We start from the raw sequence: 22,773 nt of genomic DNA, 5'->3' as shown, positions 1-22,773 counted from the left end.
GCAACCCAAGGCTACAAGGAGAAAGCCACTGAATGAAATCTGCACTCAGGTACCCCATGGGTGCCCTCTGCTACACCAAGAGCCAGCACCAGACACAGCAGTGCCTCATGGTGGGACCCTGGTCTCTAAACTCAGAACCAGGTGTGCCTTTGGATGACTTTTTTCTGTACAAAAGCTGCTGAAACACAAGGTGAGGCTCATCCAGGCATTTCCCAGGGCTGCTGGGCATGGTCATGCATGTTCCTGTGAGGGAAGCACTTCAGGAGGAGAGAGGGATTTGGCTTTTAGTGCTGCACTTCCATTTTAAATGTGTCTACAGTCACCATGGATATTCCTGGTTACCTTAGGAAATGAATTTTCCACAGGGATTTTCAGAGGGACACTAAAAGCAGACTTCTGTGCAATCTTTAAACCCCTTTCCAATAACACCACAGCAATTACAGAAATTAACTTTTTAGGAGGAGGTCTAGACGTCTTCAGGCTCCAGACCAGACTAAACCACTGTTTGGACTATATTCACAGTATTTTATGGTCTTTAACAATTAACTGAGTCTGATTCTGCAGTCATTAGAGCCATGTTAACACAGTCCCTCTGCACAGCAGATGAACTTTTCCTGCTAAAGAACTGACAAGAAAGCAAGTAAAGGGCTAAAGATGCTTTGCCTATTAGAACACTTAAATATGCTTAAGTATGATTACTTATTAACATAGCTACAGGAGGCAATAAAATAATTAAAAATCAGTAATGAAAAACAGAATGTTGTTCACAGTGATTGGCAGTGCACTGTGATTACCTTAGTATTAATCAGCCATGTTATTCATTAGAGGAATAAGATGAATACCATTGACATGACATTTCCAACCTGGACAGCCTTCCTGCCCCAGAGTTTGGAAAGTGGATCCATATGAAAACAGCTGAAATGGAACAAAGTCAGGCAAATCTGGTGCTGTGGGTGGTGACAGCGAGCTGCTGCTCCCAATAGTGTGATCCAGAGACCCCAAGCATTAATTTGGGCTCCCCTGGACCTCAGATCAGGATATTCAGGCAGAGCAGAGGCTTGGGAACCTTCAGCCAGGGCCTTTTCCCAGCTGCCCATGGTGTCCTCACCCTGGCAGAGCTGGGAGCACCCAGAACACCCACACTGCCAACCCACTGGAGGCATGCACGTGCTCTCCATTTGTTCTGCCCCTGAGATGTCAGAGAAATGGTTCAGCCTGATTGCTGGGCTTTATAAACAAGTTCTTCAAGCAAGGTCTTCACACTCAAACAAAGCAAAATGTACTTGTTGCTGTCAGCTGCAAAGTAGCTCCCAGCCTTCACCCTGCACCTTTATCTGTGAGGAATTCCACATCCTCCTGAAACAGAAGGAGAGAGTGGATAAACAGGAGGAAGCCCCACATTTGCTTTGAAAACTTGTCCTATTTAAAACACCTATTCTGCAAAGCAATTCCTGCACTTATGGCGCCATTGGGGCCCAGGGAGACTGAATTGCTGCACAAAGATGTCCTTGTGCTGGTCTCCTGAGGGAAAAGCTGTAGAATGTGGTGTAGAGATAAATCTGTTCCCTAGATAGTGCAGTCTGACAAGTTGTTCAACAACAGACACACTGGAAAATAATAGTATTTTTTGCTAAAAATTCTTGTATTCGAGTCTCTCTGATGAGGAACTAACAACAGAACACCTAAATTATGGGAACTACTGCTTCTGTCTATGATTTGCTTGAGATTCAGTTCTCTGTTCCTGCTCCTTGGCAGGAGAAAATTTGGATTGGAAGCGCTATGCCTCTGACAGGCAACTCTGAGTCACCAGTATCTGCAGAACTCGGGAAATCCATTTCTCCAGAATGACTTGTCATTCTAGAGAAAAGTCACTTTAGTGACCCCCAAGCAGCTCCAGTCTCTGACATACCTGTATCCCATAACTCAAAGCCCAGCAGCTGCAGTTGCTGTTGCAGCAAAGGTATCACTCCTTCCCCACACCAAACTGAAATTCCTCCTGCAGCCTGCCAGAGACTTCATAATTCAGATTATATGGGACTGGTCCCAGTGATCTTAGGCTCCCTGGATCACTGACAAAGAGGTTGGATGGATTAAATGATCAGCCCAACACACCACACAGTGATGAGAGAAAAGAGGGTGAAATGCTGCTGAAGAATGATTCATGCACTGTGCTGAAGGTGCTGAGGACATAAATCACTGGCAGTGTTATCACAGAATCCATTAGGTTGGAAAAGACCTCTGGGATCCTCATGGAAATCATGGAGATTGCAAGTACAAAGAACAAAGGACACATGGGCTGCAGAGCATGACCAGCAGGGAATAGCCCAGCAAAACCATTGACCATAGTGAGGCAGACAAAAAGGAGAAGGGTCTGAACCATCCTGAGCCCTGAAGACTTCAACCTGCTTGAAAATGGTGGCCTGTCAAGGTTGGTTCTAGTTCCTCTAGGATTGGAACAAAGAGACCACAAATGAAAAGAAACAAAGGAAAAAGAAAAATGATTCCCAAGGGAGCTGGATCAAAGGGCAAGGTGGAGAATTGAGTGGGTTGCACAAAAATCCAGGTTTCTCCAGCCAGTAGAAAAGGCACCTCATGCATGTTTTTCTTAGTAAAAAGTACATTAAAAGTCAGGACCCAACCTCACCATGCACTGAAGAACTATTATCTGATAACCGAAATAAAGATCCAGGATTATTGGTCTATCCAAAGCATGTTCTGCTTTTATGTATCTGGGTGCAGATACTTGTGCTGGTTTTGTTGTTTCTTGACACTCCGAATTTCAGGGTAAATGCCATTCAGGCACAGATACAGAGCTAGATCAGCTTTGATGCACAGACATGACACTGCAGGCAGAAGAAGGTTTAAGTGTCTTCCAAGAATCCAAAGCATCTTCCATCCTGAGAAACAGACAACACTTTTTGTGGTAAACTCACTTATAATGTCATCCTTGCAGTTTCCCAGCAGCAAAGTCACCCTTCCTTCTTCTCTCTTTGGATCCTCACTGTCACAGCCACTCAAAAAATTACCTTGAGGTGGTCATTCTTGTGGCTGGGATGGTGGATGATCTCTCTGTCCAGACACAGCCCTTCTGTCCTGAAGTGGATGCTTTTTACAAGGTATTTTGAGGATGATGGAGGTCGGGAGCTTTGCTGGCTACTGAACCCACCCATCTTCCAATCTCTTTGGCTTCTCACTCATCTCGCACCTCTCTGCCATCTCACACCTTCCTCCTGATGATGTTTTGTTTTTAAAAGTCACCTTTCCTTTCCTAACAAGTTTTCCTCTTTGGACCCAAATATCTCTCTTCAATTTGATCTGCACTTCTAGGCTGGTTGCAGCCACTCTACCATACAAAAAGAAAATAAACTTTTCAGCTACAATTAGCAATTACTGATGGCAGGCTGGAAAGGCTTGGAAAAAATCTTTAGGTCCAAAAAACATAAGTAAAACCTTATCGGAGTGCAAGCTAAAGGGAAATTTTGTGACATCTATGGTGATATCTGCTGTTTTTCATTGGAGAACTGCAGAGAATGTGCAGAGTAGCTCCCAGCTAGAACCAGCTGTGGCTACAGCCAGAACATCATCATGATTTTATGATGCAGAGACCAGCCATTCACCAAGATCAGCCCAGCATTTTAGATTCTACCTGAAAAAACCCTAGGTTTTCCCATCTAAACCAATGGTTTGGCTGAGGGGGAGAAAAAAATGAATAAACACACTGGGGGCGTCTGTCAGAACCAGCAGCAAAGTGATTTTGTCCAAGTGGCATGGGAAGCATTGCTGCTGCCTACAGTAATTTTTTTCCTTGCTTATGCCATCAAACCTGGAGTGAGGATCCTTGCCATCACATCAATAAAGAACATTGCTTTTTGCTGGGGAGAGGGATCTCCAGAGACCAGGGCTCAGCCTGGGCTTCTCACTGGCAGTTTTACCCTTAATACAAACACTTTAAAATGCCAGTAGTTACTCTTCTACTTCTTCCTTTTGTGGTTTCAACCACCTGTCATGTCAATTGTTTCAAGAAGAGCTAATTAAAGGCTGAAACTGAGCCAATGAGGCACCTCCATTGCGTAGCAAATTCACTGCTTGGAAATACTCATTGGAATAAAGATGAAAAGTAAACATGTTGGCACATCATATTCCTAAGCTCCCTGAAAGCCCATCACTCTTCAGGGAGCTCTCTTGAGCTGCAGAGACTGGGACTAAGTTTGCTTCTTTAGTATAGATCAGAGATAGCTTGAAAAAGCATCCTCATATTTGGAGCCCTTCCTGATTCTCCCGGTTGATACCAGTTGCAGTAAAGCCATGGAGAGCTCCCCCTCTGAAACACTCCTGGTGCTGCTTTGTTTTCCTGTTTGATTATCATGTGCAGGAACATTCTGAGTGCTCTTACCCTATTGTTTCAGCACTGTTAGTCTTGTGGTGCTGGGTCAGTGAATAAATTGAGGAACACGCTGCTTCTAAGATAAACTGCAGCTTTTGAGCCTTTACTGCTTTTTCCACCCAGTACACATAACTGCCCAAGGCTGTGTGAATCCTGACTTTGTGCTGATATGCCCATCCCTGAAAAGGACACCATGGCTTTGAGGACCTGTCCTGACTCTTCACTCATGCCCATGACTCAGGAAAGGCTTCTCTCATCTCTAGAGGCCAGGTTAGCATCACTGCTCGTGGTGGAAGTGGAAGGCCATCACCTGACCCCCTCTGGATGCTTTCTACCATGATTCTGTTGCTCAGACCACAGCTGCAAAAGCAAACAGATAGACAGAGTCCAAGAAAGACAAGAGAGAGGCATCCAACACCCTGTGATGGCTCTGTTCTCCTTCTTTGACCTCCACACCAGAGAGATGACTGGCTGCTGTCTTCCCGAAAGTTGCTGCAATTCTGTCAGGTGTTTAACATACAGCCCCACAACAATTTCCAACAACACATTAAAATGCAAAGGAGAAAAATATAAAGGCTCCAGAACCAAGAACAAGGACAAAGCTGATTTTCAAATTGATTCAATAAATATAAACAAGGAGCAGCATGCTACAGTAAGCGATTTCTCTGCGCAGCCAAGATTAAATCAGTTCAGAGGGAGGGGGGCACAAGCAGGGGTAGCAGAGCCTGTCAGGATGAAGCTGCCAGAGAGGCTGATCCCGAGTGAGGGGGGAAGATGTGGGTGATGCCAGGCATTAATCTGCTGCCAGTTGGCATTTGGGATTGCTGGCTTCCCACCCACCCCCTGTGCCCAGCTCACAGAGCAGCAGCTGCTGGCAGCTGTGGGCAATGGCACCAGTGTCAGAGCTGGCCAGGGGACAGGGCTCAGTGGGTGTCCTGCAGCATGTTTGGGTTTTTTGGCATGCTAGCAACAAGGAATGGGGTTGGAGGGCTGGGTTGGGTTGGTTCATTGGTTTGGGATTGGGTTGGATTGGGGTTTGGGTTTGGGTTGGAAAAAAAAGGAAGGAGACACAGAACCACCAGCAGAGCAAACCCAAAGCAGGGATGTTCCCCCTGGCAAAAAGCCATACAGAGACAGAGGGAAGAGCCAGCAGCCATGCCTGCGTGTTCCCCTCCAGCTAAGCACACTGACCAGCCCCAGGCCATTCCTCCAGCCCCAGGCCATTCCTCCAGCCCCAGGCCATTCCTCCCAGCCCTCAAGAACCGCTGCAGTCAGGACCTGGGCTGGGCAGGCAGTGAGTATCATCCAGCCCCCGGAGTGCTGCGGGGCTGCACGTTACCCACTGCTGTGCCTGGCACAGCTCCCTCGGGCAGCGTTTCTTCCCCACCCCCTCCCCCAGCCTTGGCTGACCTTCATCTCCTGGGCCTCCAGCACCTTCTTGCCATCCCAGGCCCAGCTGCGCTTGGTGAAGTAGTTGACGGTGGCGAACTCGATCAGCGCAGAAAACACAAAGGCATAACAGACGGCTATGAACCAGTCCATGGCCGTCGCGTACGCCACTTTGGGTAAGGAGTTTCTGGCGCTGATGCTTAGTGTGGTCATGGTGAGCACCGTGGTGACACCTGCGGGGGCACAGCAGGGCACAGGGGTGAGATCACAGGGCTGAGATCGTGCACTTGTACCTGTTTCTCTCAAAACTGCTGCCACGCCCTTCATGGGAAAGTAGGAGCCACCTCCTGAGCCACATTCCCGCTGCAGTTAAGGGAGGCTTACCCAGAGCTAGTCCTTAGTGCAACTCAGAGAATAACTGAACAGGAGGTCAGGTTCACAGAACCATAAAATCACAGGATGGCCTGGGCTGGAAAGGACCTTAGAGACCACTTGGTTCCACCCCTGCCACAAGCAGGGACACTTTTCACTATCCCAGGTTGCTCAAAGTCCCCTCCAGCCCGGCCCTGAGCACTTCCAGGGATGGGGCAGCCACAGCTGCTCTGGGCAACAGTTTGTCCAACCCCTGCTCAAATCAGAGCCAACCTCATGTTGCTCAGGGATTATTCTTGTTCAGTTTTGAGTACAATCAATGGCAAACATCTTCATTAACATGAAGACAACCTTCATAACCTTCCCCAAACTGCAGTGACTAGACCTCTGCTCTCCATAAGAGTCCTGGCTCACAGGGAAGCACCTGCACTGCATTCCTCAGCTGCTGGCAGGGTGAGGTGCATGATGCTACACCCAGCTCATGTAGAATATGTCATAGAGAAGCCTCTATTTGCTTTTGCTACAAAATAAAAATAATAAAACAACAGTGAAAAGAGCAGCTAGATGGTTGTGAAGCTCAGGGAGGATCAGAAACTGGCCACTCATCCAACACAGCTCTCAGGGTTTTAGAAATACTGTCTTGTCACCTGCATGGATGGACACCTGGGATCCTGGGTCCTGCTGTCAGCAGCCCAAGCTACCAGAATAAATGTCACAATTATTTATCTTAAACAAATGATCTGTTGCAAAATGTCTTTTAAAGCTTTTTTCATTAAAGCAAGCAACCATTACCATCCATTTTCCCCAATAATGTGCTTTTCAATTAAAAATGCATTAAAACCATTATAAAAATATTGACTAATTTTCAGTTCCCTTAAGCCATACTCCTGGTAATTTGAGAGTTTCAATTCAATATTGTTGACAATACTTTCTGAGGGGCAGGAAAAAAAAAGGAATAAACAATTTGAGTTCTCATTATTTTCTTAATAGGAAAGCAAGGCAATTTGGGAGCAAAGACATTTGTCACACAGGTAGGTTTTAATTTTTCAGTCAGCTCTTGCCTGCTCTGTCTGAGCTGCTGCTTGAGGAAACTTATTTCACTGCAGTTCTCAGGACAGCACAGGAGGGAATCACATATGATACCACATATCCCCTCTCTGCTTGGGGACTTTTGTCCAATATCCTCTCTGTTAAATGTAATCTGCTGGGCAGTGTTACTTCCAGGATATACAATCCTGCAGCATCACACCTGCTCTGGGAGCGTGCCTGTGTAGATCCTGAACTAAAGGTCTTGACAGGAAATCACAAAGCAATTCTGTTATTAAATGCTTGTAAAAGCTATTAATATATGTGCAGTGCCAGCCTGGCACTTTGCTTGGGTGAGAGGATCTGAAAGCAGCTGAAGGAAATAATAACACTATATTCACCATGCAGTTATGCTGCCTCAGCCCAGGAACTTGTTATGTGGAGCTGTGACCAGGGGCACATTAGCAATTTCAAAGGTAGGGCTTTGAATGCCTCCCCGTGTCCCTATCCTCTGCTCTGCTCCAGAGCCAACACAGATAAGCAGACACAGCCAAATGCATATAATTAGATGATCAATACCTTGATTACTGTTAATATTTATGGCTGGGCTTGTAGCAGGGACATGGCCAGGAGTATTTTTGCAGTGATCTGGGGGGAGCAGGCTCTCTGGGAAGACACTGAAAGCTGTCCTGGGGAATGGCCAGCAGCTTAGAAATGCTGGTCAGGGCCTGGCACAGAGCAGCCCTGATGTTCAGCATATTTCCCTTCCTATTTCCCTTTCTCCCCATGCTGAGAGGAAGCCCTGTGCTCCCAGACTCACCAAAAACCGTGCGGGCAGGGACGGACTCCCTGTTGAGCCAGAAGGAGACCTGGGACAGGATGACAGTCATGATGCAGGGCAGGTAGGTCTGGATCACAAAGTACCCAATCTTCCTCTTGAGGTGGAAGTGCGTGGTCATGACGACGTATTCCCCTGCAGAGACAGCCAGGGAGGGATGCTGGGCCAGCCCAGGGCCAGCTGGCCACTCCTGAGATCCACCCGGAACAAACTCCCAGGTTTTCAGTGGGATTTTGGAGGGAAGGAGGGGTGCAGGGGTGCAGCAGGCACACACATGCCAGGGGTCTCTCACATCACATCGATGCTTTCAAAACACTTCTCTGAGTCTTTAATTAGCTACAAAATGGGTGTGGGACAAAGGCAAGACAGTGTCAACAAGTGGGCAATAAAAATCTTTCACTGTTTTGCCCCAGGCACAAGGGGCCCCTGGGGTCTCTCCTGACCCTGCTCCCATCCCAGGGAGCCACACTGTGGGTAAGATTCCTTAAGCCTGGAGACACCCTAACAGTGCTTCAATAGGATTGCAGGACATGGGATTTTATTTTCTCTGATGATCCTGAAAATATCCCACCTTCCCTCACTGAAACCATCTCAAAAATCCAGGCAAGTTCTGTTGTTAAAGGTGCCACCTGTGAACTGAAGAGAAAGCTGTCCCTATTTTCCTCAACATCCTATCCCTCCCCCCAAAGCTTTTGGTATTTTCTTGGATTACTGTGCCTTTATGTTGTGAGCACAGCTCTGCTAAATCATTGCACACAGGAGCCTTTAGCAGCTTTCTCACCACTCCAGGTTATTCATCTGTACATTTTACTACAACTTAAGTAGAGAGATGGGCCAGATATTATGACATTTAGTTCCCTGGGCTCCCCACATTTCCCCAAGGGAGGTGAAATGAGTTGTTACAGACAGACACTATTAAAATCAAGTGCACCAGAGAGGAAATATCCTCAAATGAGAGAACTACTGGTGCATACAGAGCGAAAAAATAAAAGGAAAAAAAGAAGAATTATGAGAGACACACATGAGGTAACACAAGCTATCAGTACCTGGATTCAGAGGGGAAGGGAGGAGCAGCAGATGGGAGAGAAAGATGATTAATATTGGTCATTAATCAGAGGAAACATTTGTTTGGGATAATCCTCTATTTGTTATGATAATATTTATTCAAGCAGATGCAGTGAAAACTACACTGAACATTATGTTGCCTTCACCTCCCCTGCCTGGAGTGCTTTCCTGAGGGGCTAGAAAGGAATCCAAGACAAATGAGCCCTCAGCACCACAAACCAGCTGGACAACGTGGGGCAAATTTTCCACACAGCAGATCGTTTTTAGATGCTTGAGATCAGTTCTCCTAAAGACTGTGGGCAATAAGACTCTTTCAGTGGAAACCACTGAAAAACAACCTCTTTATGCCTCTTGGTGACTGCTGAAGATGTCACCAGCCGTATCCTCCTGGCTTAGGAAGTGCAGTGCTCCTGGACTGCCTCTATAATTATCCCAAATCGTGGCATTCCAAGCCCATCTCGTGCCAGGAGGAGCTCAGCCCATGGTGGTCCCACAAATACCTGTGCTGGATCGAACCATCTCTGTCCCAACCACGTGGCCCAGCAGGTCATACTGGTTCAGGCGAGATCCACCCTTGGCTACTTCCACAGATTTATCCTTCCCCAGGGTCCAGGTGTAGATCACCTCTGTCTTTGTGTAGGCATCTGCAGAGGAGGGAGAAGAAGGAGGTCTGTGCTTCTGCCTGACCTAAAATATACCAAAAGTAGCCTGTAGCCAAATTAATCTTTGCTGTGCATCTCTCAGAGCCACATGGCTGAGCACAGCCAAGCATGGCCAGAGACCAAGGCAGATCAACAACTGTTAAATCAAATGAGCAGGAGCGAGCTGGGCTTTTTGGAAGGGAGCTGCAGAGGGGCAGAGCTCTGTCACTGAGAGACAGGCTGTCCCTGTGATTGCTGACTCTGCAAGGGCTGCCTCCAACAGGGACAACATCCAGGCCAGCAGGATGCTGGGGCAGCGGGACAGCACAGCCCTGCCATGCCAGGGACAGGGAAAGTCCTGCTGGCAGCAGCTGGCAGCAAAGGCTGAGTGCAAATGGGGCTAAATTTTAGGTTAAAAAATTAAAAGTTTTTACCCTTACTCAAAGGCAACCCTCTCCAAGACTCTCAGATTTGGAGGTGGTGTCCTCTCACACCCAAATGCTTTTTCCTGTTGCATTAATAAGCAGCCAGGACTCAGTTTCTTCATGCAGGAAAAGCCCCTTCTTTATTCACATAACTCATTTTTATATAGTCTTTACAGACCTTGTATTCAACTCTAATTGGCTAGTAGTTTTCTTGCCACTCAGTTCATTGGTTAATAACTGGCATTTTACCTTTCCATCAAATCTCTCTATTCTGGGATTGTTTACATATTTTCTTCACTGATTCTCGCGGGACAGATTTATTGGTTATGCAGGTGCAAACTTACTTTTCTTATTAAAACAGGTTGTTGTGTTAACTGCCTTCATTCTTCTGATTTTTCCTTATGGGAACTGAGAAGCTACTGCTAGCTTAGCTAGAGTAGCAGGGCCTAAACCATATTTTTAAGGCCTTTCTTCTATAATATCTCTACCTGTCTGCAACATTTTCCCTGTGTTTGTGACTGAGCCCCTGCTCTGTCCTCACAGCCAGCCCCTCTCTCAAGACGGCTTTTGGCTTTTCCAGTCCTATGGTTATCCAAAAATGGAGTCTCTCCAGACTGCTAGGAGCTATTTCTCCCCATAACGCCCAAAATTCCTGTCCATACCAAGTTTGCACCAGCTTTTTAAGCAAGAACAAAGTTCACTAAACCAAGCCTTCAGTTCATTTTTACCCACCACCTTCTTCTGGTGAAGACCTGAAGGAATTCTTTGCCTGGGGTCAGGTCAAGCAATGTGTCAGATCTACTGGAGAAACGTCTCAGCTCCTGCTCTGTGGAAGACTGTGTCCTGAGAAAACCACATCTCTGTGATCTTTCTAAAGCAACCACAGTTATTGCTGCACTGTGGGTTTTGGCAAACCAGCTCCACGTTAAGCAGGGGCTGTGCAAAGCCTTGGGAGAGGTTTTGGTGATCAGCCAAGGTTTCTCAGCAGGCCAGAGCACTGCCTAAGCTCTTCTGGTGCAGGCTGGCACCTCTCACCCCATGTGCAACACTCTGCTTTTCCAACTCCTCCTTCCAGCCCTCCACATGCTTCTGGAGCTCTCCATCCTCCTTCAGAGCTTTGTGCAGCTCTGCCACTGCTCCTCCACCTGAGGGGCAACACCTCCTGCTCTACAGCCCCAGTCCAGCCACTGCCACCCCCAGCCTACAAAGGAACTTGCGCACAGTTTCACTGCCATTATTCCTGATAATTCAGTTGTCTGTCTATCTGCTTGTCTGGGACAGAAGGGTATCTGATGTCACACAGGCATGGCATGGATGCTTGGAACACGTTTAATGCCAGGCAGCTGCTTTGGTTCAGCTCAATGCCTCGTTTGCAATGCAAAATCCAATCCAAACAGGGACAGCTCGTGGACATTTAGAGGAGCTGGTAGATTCAGCAGCATCTCCTGCTCCCCTAGCCTCAGATAGCTGCTGTACAAGTGTCCTGTGATGGCTTTGGAACAGCTCTCTGCAGTGCACATTTATCTTTTATAAATATTTATTTTTTTATAAATATTTTATTTATTTATCTTTATTAGGGAGCAGGGGATAGGCAGAGCCAGCCCCTCACTGCACTTGGCCCGAGGGGTGATGCAGGTGGGCAGCTGAAGCTCTCTGGAATGCCTGGTGCCCTTAATTCTCCTGCAAATTCCCTGCCTTGCCCCCTCAGGGGGTTGTTGTGGTGGCCCAGGGACAGAAGGCCACTGCTGAGTCACTTGTGGGGATCAGCAGAAAATGGTCTGTGAGGCAAACTCAGCATCCTTTGGGCACCATGGGTCTGGCTCTGGCATTGTCCTTCTAATTGCAAATCTGACCCACTTTAGGCTTCTTGAAAATGAGCAGCTTCCAGCTGTCAATGGCTTTTTAGTGAAAACACTGGTTTAATCCCACTCCAGCACAGGAGAGGTGAGCTCTGATGCTCTGCGAGTGCTTTAGAAAAAGTCACATTAATGTTAACCAGGGGCAGCTTTCTGAGCTCCTTGTCTCTAAGCTCTCATCATTCAGAGGTCAAATCAGTCAAAAAAATAAGCCCAAAGGGTGTTCCAGCAGAAATACACACATTAATCTCTTTTCCTCACCAAGAAACATTATAAGCAATTAGATGTGCAGTAATCTGCCTTCCTGCAAGTCTTGTAATAATCCCAGAGTTTAGGCCTGAGGTATGAGATTTGATATCCCTCCTCACAAGGTCAATTAACATTAATAATTCATCCTTCTCTAAGGCCTTGGTGATGTCTTGTGGCAATGAGTTCTACATTTAATTAGGTGCTGCCTAAGAAATAGCTTTATTTCAGTAGTTCTGAATAATCCACTTTCATGGGTACAGTTTGTCATGAGGCAGAAGAGCAGATGCACATGATAAATATGATTTCCTCTCCTGCCAATCAAACTTTTCAACTTTGTCCTCAGTTAGTTATCAAATGGCCACAGGAAGGAAGTGTCACTTTGGGAAGGTTGGGGTTTCTCTGGGGGTTACTGGTGTGGGCTCATTCTTTAGCTGGAGGTGGGAAATTCTGTCATCTAACACAAATACAGACTAAAAGTGGTGCTCAGTTCGTTGGACCTGGCAGAGAGTCCAGGCAGAGCCAGACTAGGATGCTTATTTTCACATCATGGTGAGCCAGCATCTTGGGGTTTGGCTCCCACTCACTTTAGGAACAAAACCCAATTAAATTGAACTTGCATATGGGAGAGATAAGGGATATAGGGAGCCCAAGCAGCTGAGCAGCTGCAAGTCTGGGAGCAGCTTTCAACTCACCAGCAGCCTGCAAAATCCTCCCTAAACCAGGACCCTTGGCTGCTGGGGCTCAGATTCCCAGAGCTTCCAAGCCTTTTGCTTGAGAGCAGCCTGCCTGGCAGAGTGAAGAGGGGCAGGGGGTTTGTGAGCTCCACTGGAGCGTGGAGCCAGAGGAACCAGGTGCTCAGGCTGGCAGGATGGGACACCACTGCTGTCCCAAATCTGTCTTCCCAGCATCCCCTGGTGATGAAGGAAAAGCACAACTCAGATTTAAAATCATAGAATCATTAATGTTAGAAAAGACCTCTCAGATTAACAAGTCCAACCATTAACCCAGCCCTGCTAAGCCTATGTCCCCAGGTGCCCAAAATACACATTTTGAAGGATGATGACCACCACCTCCCTGAGCTGCCTGCTCCAATGCTTGACCACCCTTACAGCAAAGAATTTTTTGAAATATCCAATCTAAACATACCTTGGCACAACTTGAAGTCATTTCCTCTCATCCTGTCACTTGTTACCTGGGAGAAGAGACTAATTCCCACCTGGCTACTTTCTAAATGATTTTACAGCAAAACCATGGGTATCTAACCCATCCTGTAAGCCTGAACAGAGCACAGACTTGCTCAATGATGAATTGCATGTATAAGGCACCAGAAAAAAAAAATTTGTCACATTGTCATCAGCAAAAATGAATGTTACTATTACTAAAATCCTGTGTGACACCAGCCACACAAAGGACTGCTCTTCAGCCCTGTAGCCCCTCCTTGCAGAGGCTGCTGGGGGTACTTACAGCTCCCAAATTTCAGGGGGCAGGCGTGCACGTCCATCGGGAAGTCCTCCAGGTGCATGGGGCACTCGGCGTGGATGGTCAGCCTGCAGGACAAAGCACAGGGGCTGCTCAGGGACAGGCTGGCCCTTCTGCCACAGCCTCCTGCAGCCAGCAGCACCGGCAAAGGCCTCCAGGTGCTCACCAGCCTCGGCGCAGAAGGCGCCCAGCTGTGGAGAGGACAGAAGGACACACATCTGGCAGCTTTTCCATGGTGTAAACTCAACCCTATTGACCGAGTTCATCTTCAGCCACTCAGAGCAGTGGGGAAATCTGCCAGAGCCCAGGAGTGCTGTGTGCTCTTGTCTGTGAGCAGAGCTCCTGGGGCTGGGGGACACCTCATGGACCACACTGGCAGGCAGAGGGGAAGAGCTCCAGGGGCTCCCAGGGAACAGCCCTGGTGCTCTGGAAGGAGCTGAGGGCTGACACATGGTTCAAAGTCCAGATCCATGAAGCCACCAGGGCACAACACCCCCTGTCCTGTGGGACACCTCATCCCACCTCCCCTGGCTCCTCCCTCCACTGCGGAGGATGCTGCAGGCAGGTGAAGAACTGGAACATCCTGGGGCTGTCTGGGGGCGTGCAGGACAACCTGTGCTTTCCAAATCCCCCAAATCCCGGGAGGATACCTCGTCAGGAAGCAGCTTTGTGAGGGAGGCACAGCCACAAAAGCAGAGTGCTGCAGAATATGGGGCCAGGCATAAAAGGATCCATGATAAAGGGCTCTAAAAAAGGGAGCTCGTGTTCCTTCCTGGAGTACTGCAAAGAGTGCAGCCAGGGAGAGGGAGCCAGGAGAGACAGCTTCCCAGGAGATGTCTAAAACAATCTTCTCTCAAGGAACCATTTGTAGGGAAAAAAAAAAAAATAGGACTTGCTTCTGATGGCTCAGCAAAACAGCAAACAAACCATGGCGGGAGCAACATGTGCATGCAAAGGGCAACTGCACAGACTGAAGGTGGCTTGTGAAAAACTCAGGTCGAGATGCTTCTCTTGAGATATTTTCCTTTGGCTAGAAAAATGTTCAGCTAAGTTATTCTTCACAGAAAATACCGAGGCTTAGTCAAATGCTAAATAAACCCTGAAAAAATAAAGGCTTTGGGTTTTGTTTGCTAAAAGCACATAATAACTTTTTTTTTTTTAAAAAAAGGACATAAAAATAAAGGTTATTTATTTTAGGCAGACAAATCTTAAATGCTTCTATTAAAAAAAAAAAAGGACTTTTTTTTTAAAAATTTGACATAATAAAATTCAGTGGACAAAACCAAACACTTCACAAATTGCTGCAGAAACCCCTGTGGAGGAAACAAAGCAGAATGGCTGTGAGGTGGCAGGGGTGGCACAGCTGCAGTGACAGTGGCTGCTGCTGCTGTGAGAGGGACTCCCACACACAGGGACAAGGCAGCAAACCCTGCCCAGCTGCTGCACTGGAACCTCCCCAGCACCTCGGAGTTCTGCTCTGCCAGGTGAGGAAAGGAGCCCTGGGATTTCAGAGCCACATCCAGCCTCACCTGCAGCTCCCAAGGGGTTCAGGAAAGCTGGCAACCCACAAGAGAGAGCAGAGGAGTTAAATCAAGAAGCAGAGGAGGAGAGTTGCCATAACTTTGGTGGGGCAGAGCTGGGTGGCCCAAACTCTCTGGAGGCCCTGCAGCACTCAGAGCAGGGCATTAACCCCCAGCTGTCCCAGTCTTTGGGAATATCTGGCAATTCAGTGCCCCAGAGACAAGGGCCTGGCCTGCAGTGGGTGTGCCAGTCCTGTCTGAACCCCTGCCCACGGAAACCCTGTGTCCTGTGAGAACCTGCCAAAGAGGGGATGCAGGGGATGCTGGCTGTCCTGCTTGCTTCACAGCTCACTCCAGCCTGGCTTTCTCAGCCAAGCCAAGAACCACTGTGTGCCCAAAGCAACTTCTGGAGACAAATCACTCTGTCTGACTTGGTGATCTCTCCTTCACAGTGCACTGAATGCACCTGTTTTACATGAAAGGGAAGAAGACCTGACCTTTAGACTTCAGTCAAGGCTCACTGAAGACTGGCAGGGATTTTCACAAGCCTACAAGCACAGTGTTGTAATTATTTTCTCCAGGGCACTCAAAGGCCACCATGAACAAATTGCTCATTTGCTCTGATGCCTCTCTTTTCCAATATGGATTTCAAGAAGCAGGTACAAAAACCTGGCAGCTTGGTGTGGACTTGACTGCCTTGCTCTTCCTGTTCTGTTTCTTTTGTGATGTTCTCTTCAGCCAGCTCAAAATCCACTTGGGGAGCTCTTGGCTGGCAAGCTTGTCAAGCATATTCTCACAGATCTTAGTCTTCAATTCTTTCTGAGTCTTTTTCTAACTGCAATGGACTTTTTGCTTCTCATTTTGTCACTGTCACTCAGGGAAATGTTGAGATATTTCCCCAGTCCCCCTCAGCAGCCCACACCAGAATTTTCCTTTTTACCTCCCTGTTTTTTCATCTGCTTCACTCATTGCTTTATTATTTCAAAAGGCTTTTAGCTGGGAGTTCCCAAAGTTGGCTTTTCCAAAGGACCTCATCTCTGACCAGTGCCCTCCTTCTGATGCATCCTGAACCCATCCCAAAAAACCCAGGGGAGTGTTTTCCTTCCACTGCACTGTCTGCAAGTGTTGGCTGTGATCATCAGGCACTCTGAATAAGGCTCAATGACCCCAAGGACTGCAGACTGTGGGTCGGTGGGTTTGTGCCATCCAGAGCAGCCAGGAAGAGCCTCAGAGGGGAGCAGGACAGCAGCAGAGACTGCCTTGGCCAAACTCTCCTGCCCTCTCCAGGCCATGGCCAACAAGAGCAAGTGCTGTCAAGGGAAGGAGACAATTTTATATGGATGCTGGATGACTCCCTCGATGTGTGGGAATGCAGCCGTTGCATTTTAAATCTAAAGCCTGTTTTATTAGCTGAGCCAGCAAGCAATAAAACAAGAAATCCATCAGCAAACCACTGGAAAAGCAACCTAATCTGCCACTTCTCCACCTACAACTGAAGGAGTTTTTAAGTTTCCTGAAATCAAATAAAAAAATGAAAAGTTGCATCATTCCAGCGAGATGAGTGTGGTTCAGCAGCTTCAGCCAGCCACAGGTCAGCAGGTTCACAGGTAACACATGAAATGTCAAACCATAAGGAATGTCTCTCCCTTCCCAGACAATTACCACAGCCTCTGCAGCATTTGGATTAAAGGGTTTGTTGCAGAAATTCTCATCTCTGCCCCTTATCCTGTGCAAGGGAGCTGATGGCCAGAGAGCCACTGCGTTTTGCTTCATTGCTCTGATGGGCTATTCACATCCAGCAGCCCTGAAAAGTCTTTAGAAAGCCTAAAGAGCACCTAAAAAATAGTCAAGCTGCCAGAAATCACATCAGCCATCACATCAGCACCTAAAAAATAGCCAAGCTGCCAGAAATCATATCAGCCAGCAGTTGTAGCCTTTGGCTCATCAGTCCCAGGCACCTGCAGCAACTTCTGCAGAACTGTCTTGAAGCCAAACCCCAAACTCCTCATGTTTTCTCTCCACTTTGCTGGCACAATGGCATCGAAAGTGGAACATCCAGGACAGAAGCTGTGTTTTTTTCCTCTTTTAAAGTCACAGGACGTCCTTTGAACTGTGCCAACACAATGGCAAGAAGCGTGAATCAGGCTAAACATACCTCTGCCAGGGCTGAGGGGATAACAAACCTCTTCAGCTGCGTTCTCATGGTTACCAGGAGCTTAGCAAAGCCTTTGATGTGTCATTAGAGCCCCTGTCGTTACCTGCGTGCAGCTGCAGGATGAGCCAGGATCTCAGCCCAATTTCTGGGACGCAAATGTAATAATCCCTCGGTGTGTGAGTGCTACAAAAACATGACAGCACCCTGCACGGCAGGGCTGGCTTTGTTTATGCCAGGGATACTGCTGGAGTTTTGTCCTGATTTCTTCTCCAGGAGGTTCATTAATAACCACAGTCAGGCCGAGCAGTGTTTATGGTTTAGGCTGTGGGAGAATCTAGGTTAGGTTTAATTGAGGGGTTTCAGCTTGAAAGCCAAATTGCTCCTAGGATCCTCGTGCTGGATCTGGAAGCACTGATTTCACTTTCTATCCTCCCCCAGCCCCTGGAGATTTCAGCCCATGATGGCAGAAATGCAGTGAGATAAGGTGTTCTCTGAAGATTTCTCCCTCCTGGGACAGTTTCCTTAAAAACAGCCTGTCTGCACAAAGCCAAGCCTGGAAAACAGATCATTTTTGTCTTTGGATCTGCTCTGGCAGGGAAAAGTTGGAACAAATCTCATCTTGTTGCCTGCTTGTGTTTTATCAGCCAGCCAAGCTCTGCTCAGCTTGGATCGGTCTGTGATGTTTTCTGGGATCAGCCCTGGTGTGGGAACAGACAAAGAGCTGCCAGCCCATACAGAGCTGGGGCTGGGCTGTCCCAGCTGCTGCTCCTGCAGAGGCTGCACCTCCATCGTGGGGTGGGTGCTGCAAAGCCTGGAGCCATCACAACCTGCCTGGGGGCTAAAAAACCCCCAGCCAGTAAAGGCACCCCAAAAAGCCTTGGCTGAGGGAGAGACACTGCAAACCACTGTGATTTCAAAAGGCAGTCTGGGAAGCCCAAAGCCCTGAGTGTGGAACACCAGGCAGAGGATCTGCTCTGGGATTCCACAGCCCCTGTAGGTCTGCACGTGTCCTGGGCTCAGCTTTCCCTTCTGCTCTGCCTCTGCCTCACCTGAAGGATCACAGAGCCTCCTTCCAAGGACTGCACGTTGTCTTCAGCAGCACAAGCTCTTGAGGCAGAGCCTTTGGGCATGCAGTGAATGTGCCAGCCTGACAGGTAAAGAAAACATCCTCCAAGTGCATAACTTGAGCACATATTGTCTGGGAGCCACTCTGACAATAACCACAAAGCCTCAACACGCCATTCTGACAGGCCCTGTTAAGAGCAGAAGAGCTTTTTAAAGCCTTGATTCACAAAGCTGAATCCCATCAGCACAGCATTAAACTTTCACTGGTTTTCTGTGCTTCGAGGCTGGGGAGAACCAGAGCATTATCTGTGTGCCCCACACAATCTGAGCCAGAGAGTGCACCCAGAGATGGCTGGCTACTTTTGCCTCTTCCTAAAGTAAATCCATGCACAATTCCCAGGTTGTTGCACTCAGGTCTGACACCAGAGTTTAGAGACCATAGCTGGGCTTATGTGAACCACTTGGACCGTGCAGGAGCTCTGCAAGAAGAGACTGCAGAGGCAGGGCTACATAATAAAACTGCACTCCCCATGCTCCCTGAGGCAGCTGGAGGAACAGGGAGGATGCAGAGGGATCAGTAATCCTGGGGAGCAGAGAAATGCAGCTCGGTGCAGTGGTCACAAAGGTTGTTTTGTGGCCCAGGTGCCAAGGCCTGTCAGTGGTCAGGGCTGTGCACTGTGACATTGCACTGATCCACGAGGAGAATGCGCCATGACTGAAGGAAATCTCTGGATGCTCGGCTACAGCTGCTGTGCAGCTCCTGGGAGCTCTGGTCAGTGATAAAGAGGCTCTCTCCAGGAGCTATAAATATTGTCACACAGGTGTAATTTTGCTGGATGCATGTGTCAGACTTGCTGTTCCACCAGAGCAAGTTCATCTATAACTGTAAGCCTTGACTAAGAGAAGTTTGCTTTCCCAGCAGGATAAATAGCAAGAGACGTGCCTCTAATTGCACATCAGCAGAGCTGATCCCTCAAGGATATTGCTTGGTACAAGGGAAAGGAGCAGGACATTCTCAGGAGTCAAACTGCATGGCCAGGTATCAATCTGGACTGAGCCTGCAAAAGATCACCTGGGCAGTGCTGCCAGGCACTGGAAATCTGGTGGAAGCTAAAAATCTCTCCCCAGTGAGCAGGGCACCCCTTTGGTATTTGCACTTTGCTGGATGCCAGCTGTGTGAGTTTGGCTTCAAGGTCCTGCTCCTTCCTTTAAGGACACACGTGCACGTCCCTGGGTGTGGGGGAGGACAGCAAAGGCATCACTTGGACAGAAAACAAGAGACTGCCTCCAGCCCTTCCCTGGAAGAGGTTTCAAAGCAGTTAACAAGGGAGGGTGATACCACCATCATTGTTTGACAGGGGAATTGAGGTGGGAGTGCTTGGAGTGGCAAAGCCAGACAGATTTTGGTGGCTGAGCCTGAGGCTTGGTTCTGGCCCTGCAGTCTGTGCCCTTGCATCTTTCTTTCTGACACCCCACTCACAAGAGACCCTGCTGGTCCTGAGCAGCACCAAGAGGAAGAAAGGGAATCATCAGATGCTCCAGGACAGACATCCCATCCTGGATGTGTTTAACTGCAATCCCAAGGAGTCCTGCACACTGTGGTCATCTGGGCAGCTCTAACCACATGACCAGCTCCGGGAGGTGCTGCCCAGAGCCTCCCCTGGGCTTCACACACTGGGTAAAGAAAAGATCTCTGTGCACAAGAGCTCCTGGCTCTGTGCAATAAAAGACATGACAAAAGGTCTCATATCCAACCCTCAGCCTCTGAGTGGGCTCCTCCCCTCTGACAAAGCCTTAGGGAGGTATTTAAGGGGGACAGGAGCACCTGTAAGAGGAGAGCCTTCATTCCCCAATTCTTCAGCAGACTGAAGGTAAACTGAAGGATGGTTTGAGTTTATTTTAAAAAATCCCAAGACTCTCTTTTCTTCTAGAAGCTCATTCCCAAGAGTCTCATGATGCTGCTGCCATCCTGGCACCTGCCCAGCCCTGAATAGAAAAATAAATCCAGTACTTTTTTAGTCACACAAAACTTGCTGAAGCTAATGGCTGTTTGCTGAATAAAGAAGTAGTGAAATGATTTAAAAGCTCTGAAATTGAGTCTTTTTTTTTTTTTCCTGCCTTATGCCAGCAGCTCCTGTAATACTTTACAGTCAGACAATGATACAAAGTGCGGGGAGTGTGAGTTGTCTACTTGCAGGTCAGAGAGCTGGGAGCAGAACAGAGCCCTTAAGTCAAGTTGGGCTTTTCCCTTCATTTACCCCATCTGCCTTAATGTGAGATCACTGATGTGTGGAGACCTAAACCCCCAGGGCACTGGCAGGATTAGCTCATATTTGAGAACTGCTGCACAAAAGCAAGGCATTGTTTATCAATGTAGGCTGTAAAACTTGCTGACACCGTGTAGATTCACAGCCAGTTTAACTATGAAGAGATGAAATTCTGCCTGGTCCTCAAAAACAGAGGTGAAAGTGCAGCATCTCAGTACACAGAATCCACAATGAAGCCTGTTATTAGTTAGGATTGGCTTGGAGATGGAAACAGAGAAAATAATTTTTTAAAACAAAGATTTACACCTTGCCAAAACCAACTCAATACCTTTCCTGTGCATTTATCAGCAGCTTGTTGTTTCATTTACAACCTATGACTCCTGCAACCCTGGCTTCTCCAAATCACAGTTTTTAATTAGCTGTTTATTGGGTTTTTTCCCTAATGATGTGCATCGACCACATAGATTTGGATTTTTTTTATTCCACGAAGTGGGAAAAAACAACCCCATTGTTGTCACAAGAAAGCTTGGTCTCATTAGATGTGTGAAATGGTTCTGCTCTAACATGCTGAACAAATTTAGATCTCTTCTCAAGCTGCTGGAGAATAACAAATTCTCCCAGCCTAATGTTCCCATACCAACATTGCATACCTGATTCATATCCCACCACAGGTCAGGAAGGAAATTAAGCCAGGTGGCATATCAACCTCACAAACTGTAGATCCCAATACATCTACCTTGGCGCATAAAAGCAAAAAAAAAAAATCAATGTGAATGATGAAGGAAAATTTACCTGTAAAAATGTCCAAGCTGAGGATCAGTGACCATCCATAGGTAGGAAACAAGGAGAGCACGGAAAGCAGCAGGCTAGGACTCAAGTCTACTAACAAGAGTTAGTGCAAGCCTGCAGAAACCCTGCTGTGAGGCACCCTGAGGTCCCTGCATGTGCAGAAGGACCTGGGATTCCCTGGAAGGAGAGCCAGACTCACCTCATGGTGTACAGGAGGGTGCCGTTGTCCACCAGGCGCAGCAGCTTGTTGGGGGTGGTCATGTTGTGGGCAACAGATTTCTTCCCGTTGTGGAAGAAAGTGTCAGGAGTCCAGATCTTACTGGCCAGCAGGTTGTTCAGGGGAAGGATTTTCATAGGACCATCAAACTTCAGTCTTTCATCTCTCCAGGACTGCCGGAAAAAGACATCAATGGTGTATTCCTTTGGGGAGAGAGGAGAGAAAAATAAGTTGTGTTTTACTCGGCTCAAGAGGTGGCAGCAAACTAGGTTTTGGCACACCTTGGGTGACACGAAGTGAGGTGCAACAAGCAGAAGGGGTTAACAGCAGTGCAGAGTAGATGGGATTCAGCACATTTTGGGTAATGACTTATCTATGATGTCAAAATGTGCATGTCAGTGTTTCTGAGCACTGCAGAGAAGCTGCAGCACAGCCTACAGTGGCCAGAGCTGGGGTAGCCCTGCTGCACCACCACCTCTATGCAGCAGTTTCAGGGGAGAAAAGCCATTATGTGCAGCTACACAGGTATTTTAGAAGGCAAAAATAAAGATCCTGGAGATGGAATCTGGCCAGGGTGCTGGTAATTATATCTCTGCTTGTTAAAAAAAAAAAAAGAAAAAAAAGAAAAAAAAAGAAAAAAAAGAAATTAACTTGCATGACACTGTCTTAATGTTATTTTGTTCCCCAGGCCACCTTTAGAAAATCATTGAATCGAAGACTTCACAGACTTGCGTTATAAGATCCTGTGACTTTCTTTTGTCTTCCTTTTCTTGTTTTATTTCCCTTTTCTACTTCTTTCTTTTTTCTTCTTTCTACCAGTGTAGAGACTCATTTCCTAGGCCAAATTCCAGCTGAGGCAGTTAAAAGTCACCTCTTTGAAACCCTGCAGTCAAGCCAGCTCCTCACTCAGTGAATGCACATTCAGAAACCACTTTTAGAGACAGAGGGGTCTTTGGAAAACCTCTCTGTCCCAACTGTTCTTCCTCCCCCTGCTGCTGCAGACTCGTAATCTTTATTTACACATTCCTGGAGGCCG

The 22,773-nt window shown here is 47.6% G+C and overlaps 1 protein-coding gene across 1 annotated transcript in view; it reads right to left on the bottom strand.

The window, feature by feature from the left end:
* The window catches only part of GABRA3 (gamma-aminobutyric acid type A receptor subunit alpha3), a 55,238-nt gene that overhangs the window by 1,176 nt on the left and 31,289 nt on the right, over positions 1–22,773 (bottom strand). Inside the window, exons 4-8 of the mRNA XM_041484667.1 lie at positions 21,720–21,940; positions 13,710–13,792; positions 9,575–9,718; positions 7,992–8,144; positions 5,795–6,006 (exon numbers count right to left, since the gene is read on the bottom strand). Coding sequence (XP_041340601.1) covers positions 5,795–6,006; positions 7,992–8,144; positions 9,575–9,718; positions 13,710–13,792; positions 21,720–21,940 — 813 coding nt within the window. The remainder of the gene's footprint in view (positions 1–5,794; positions 6,007–7,991; positions 8,145–9,574; positions 9,719–13,709; positions 13,793–21,719; positions 21,941–22,773) is intronic.

The sequence above is a fragment of the Pyrgilauda ruficollis genome, unplaced genomic scaffold, assembly GCF_017590135.1.
Source record: "Pyrgilauda ruficollis isolate IOZ18807 unplaced genomic scaffold, ASM1759013v1 scaffold67, whole genome shotgun sequence".
Classification (NCBI taxonomy): Eukaryota; Metazoa; Chordata; class Aves; order Passeriformes; family Passeridae; genus Pyrgilauda; species Pyrgilauda ruficollis.
The sequence above is the reverse complement of the archived record's forward strand: the minus strand, read 5'-3'. Positions and strand labels throughout refer to the sequence as shown.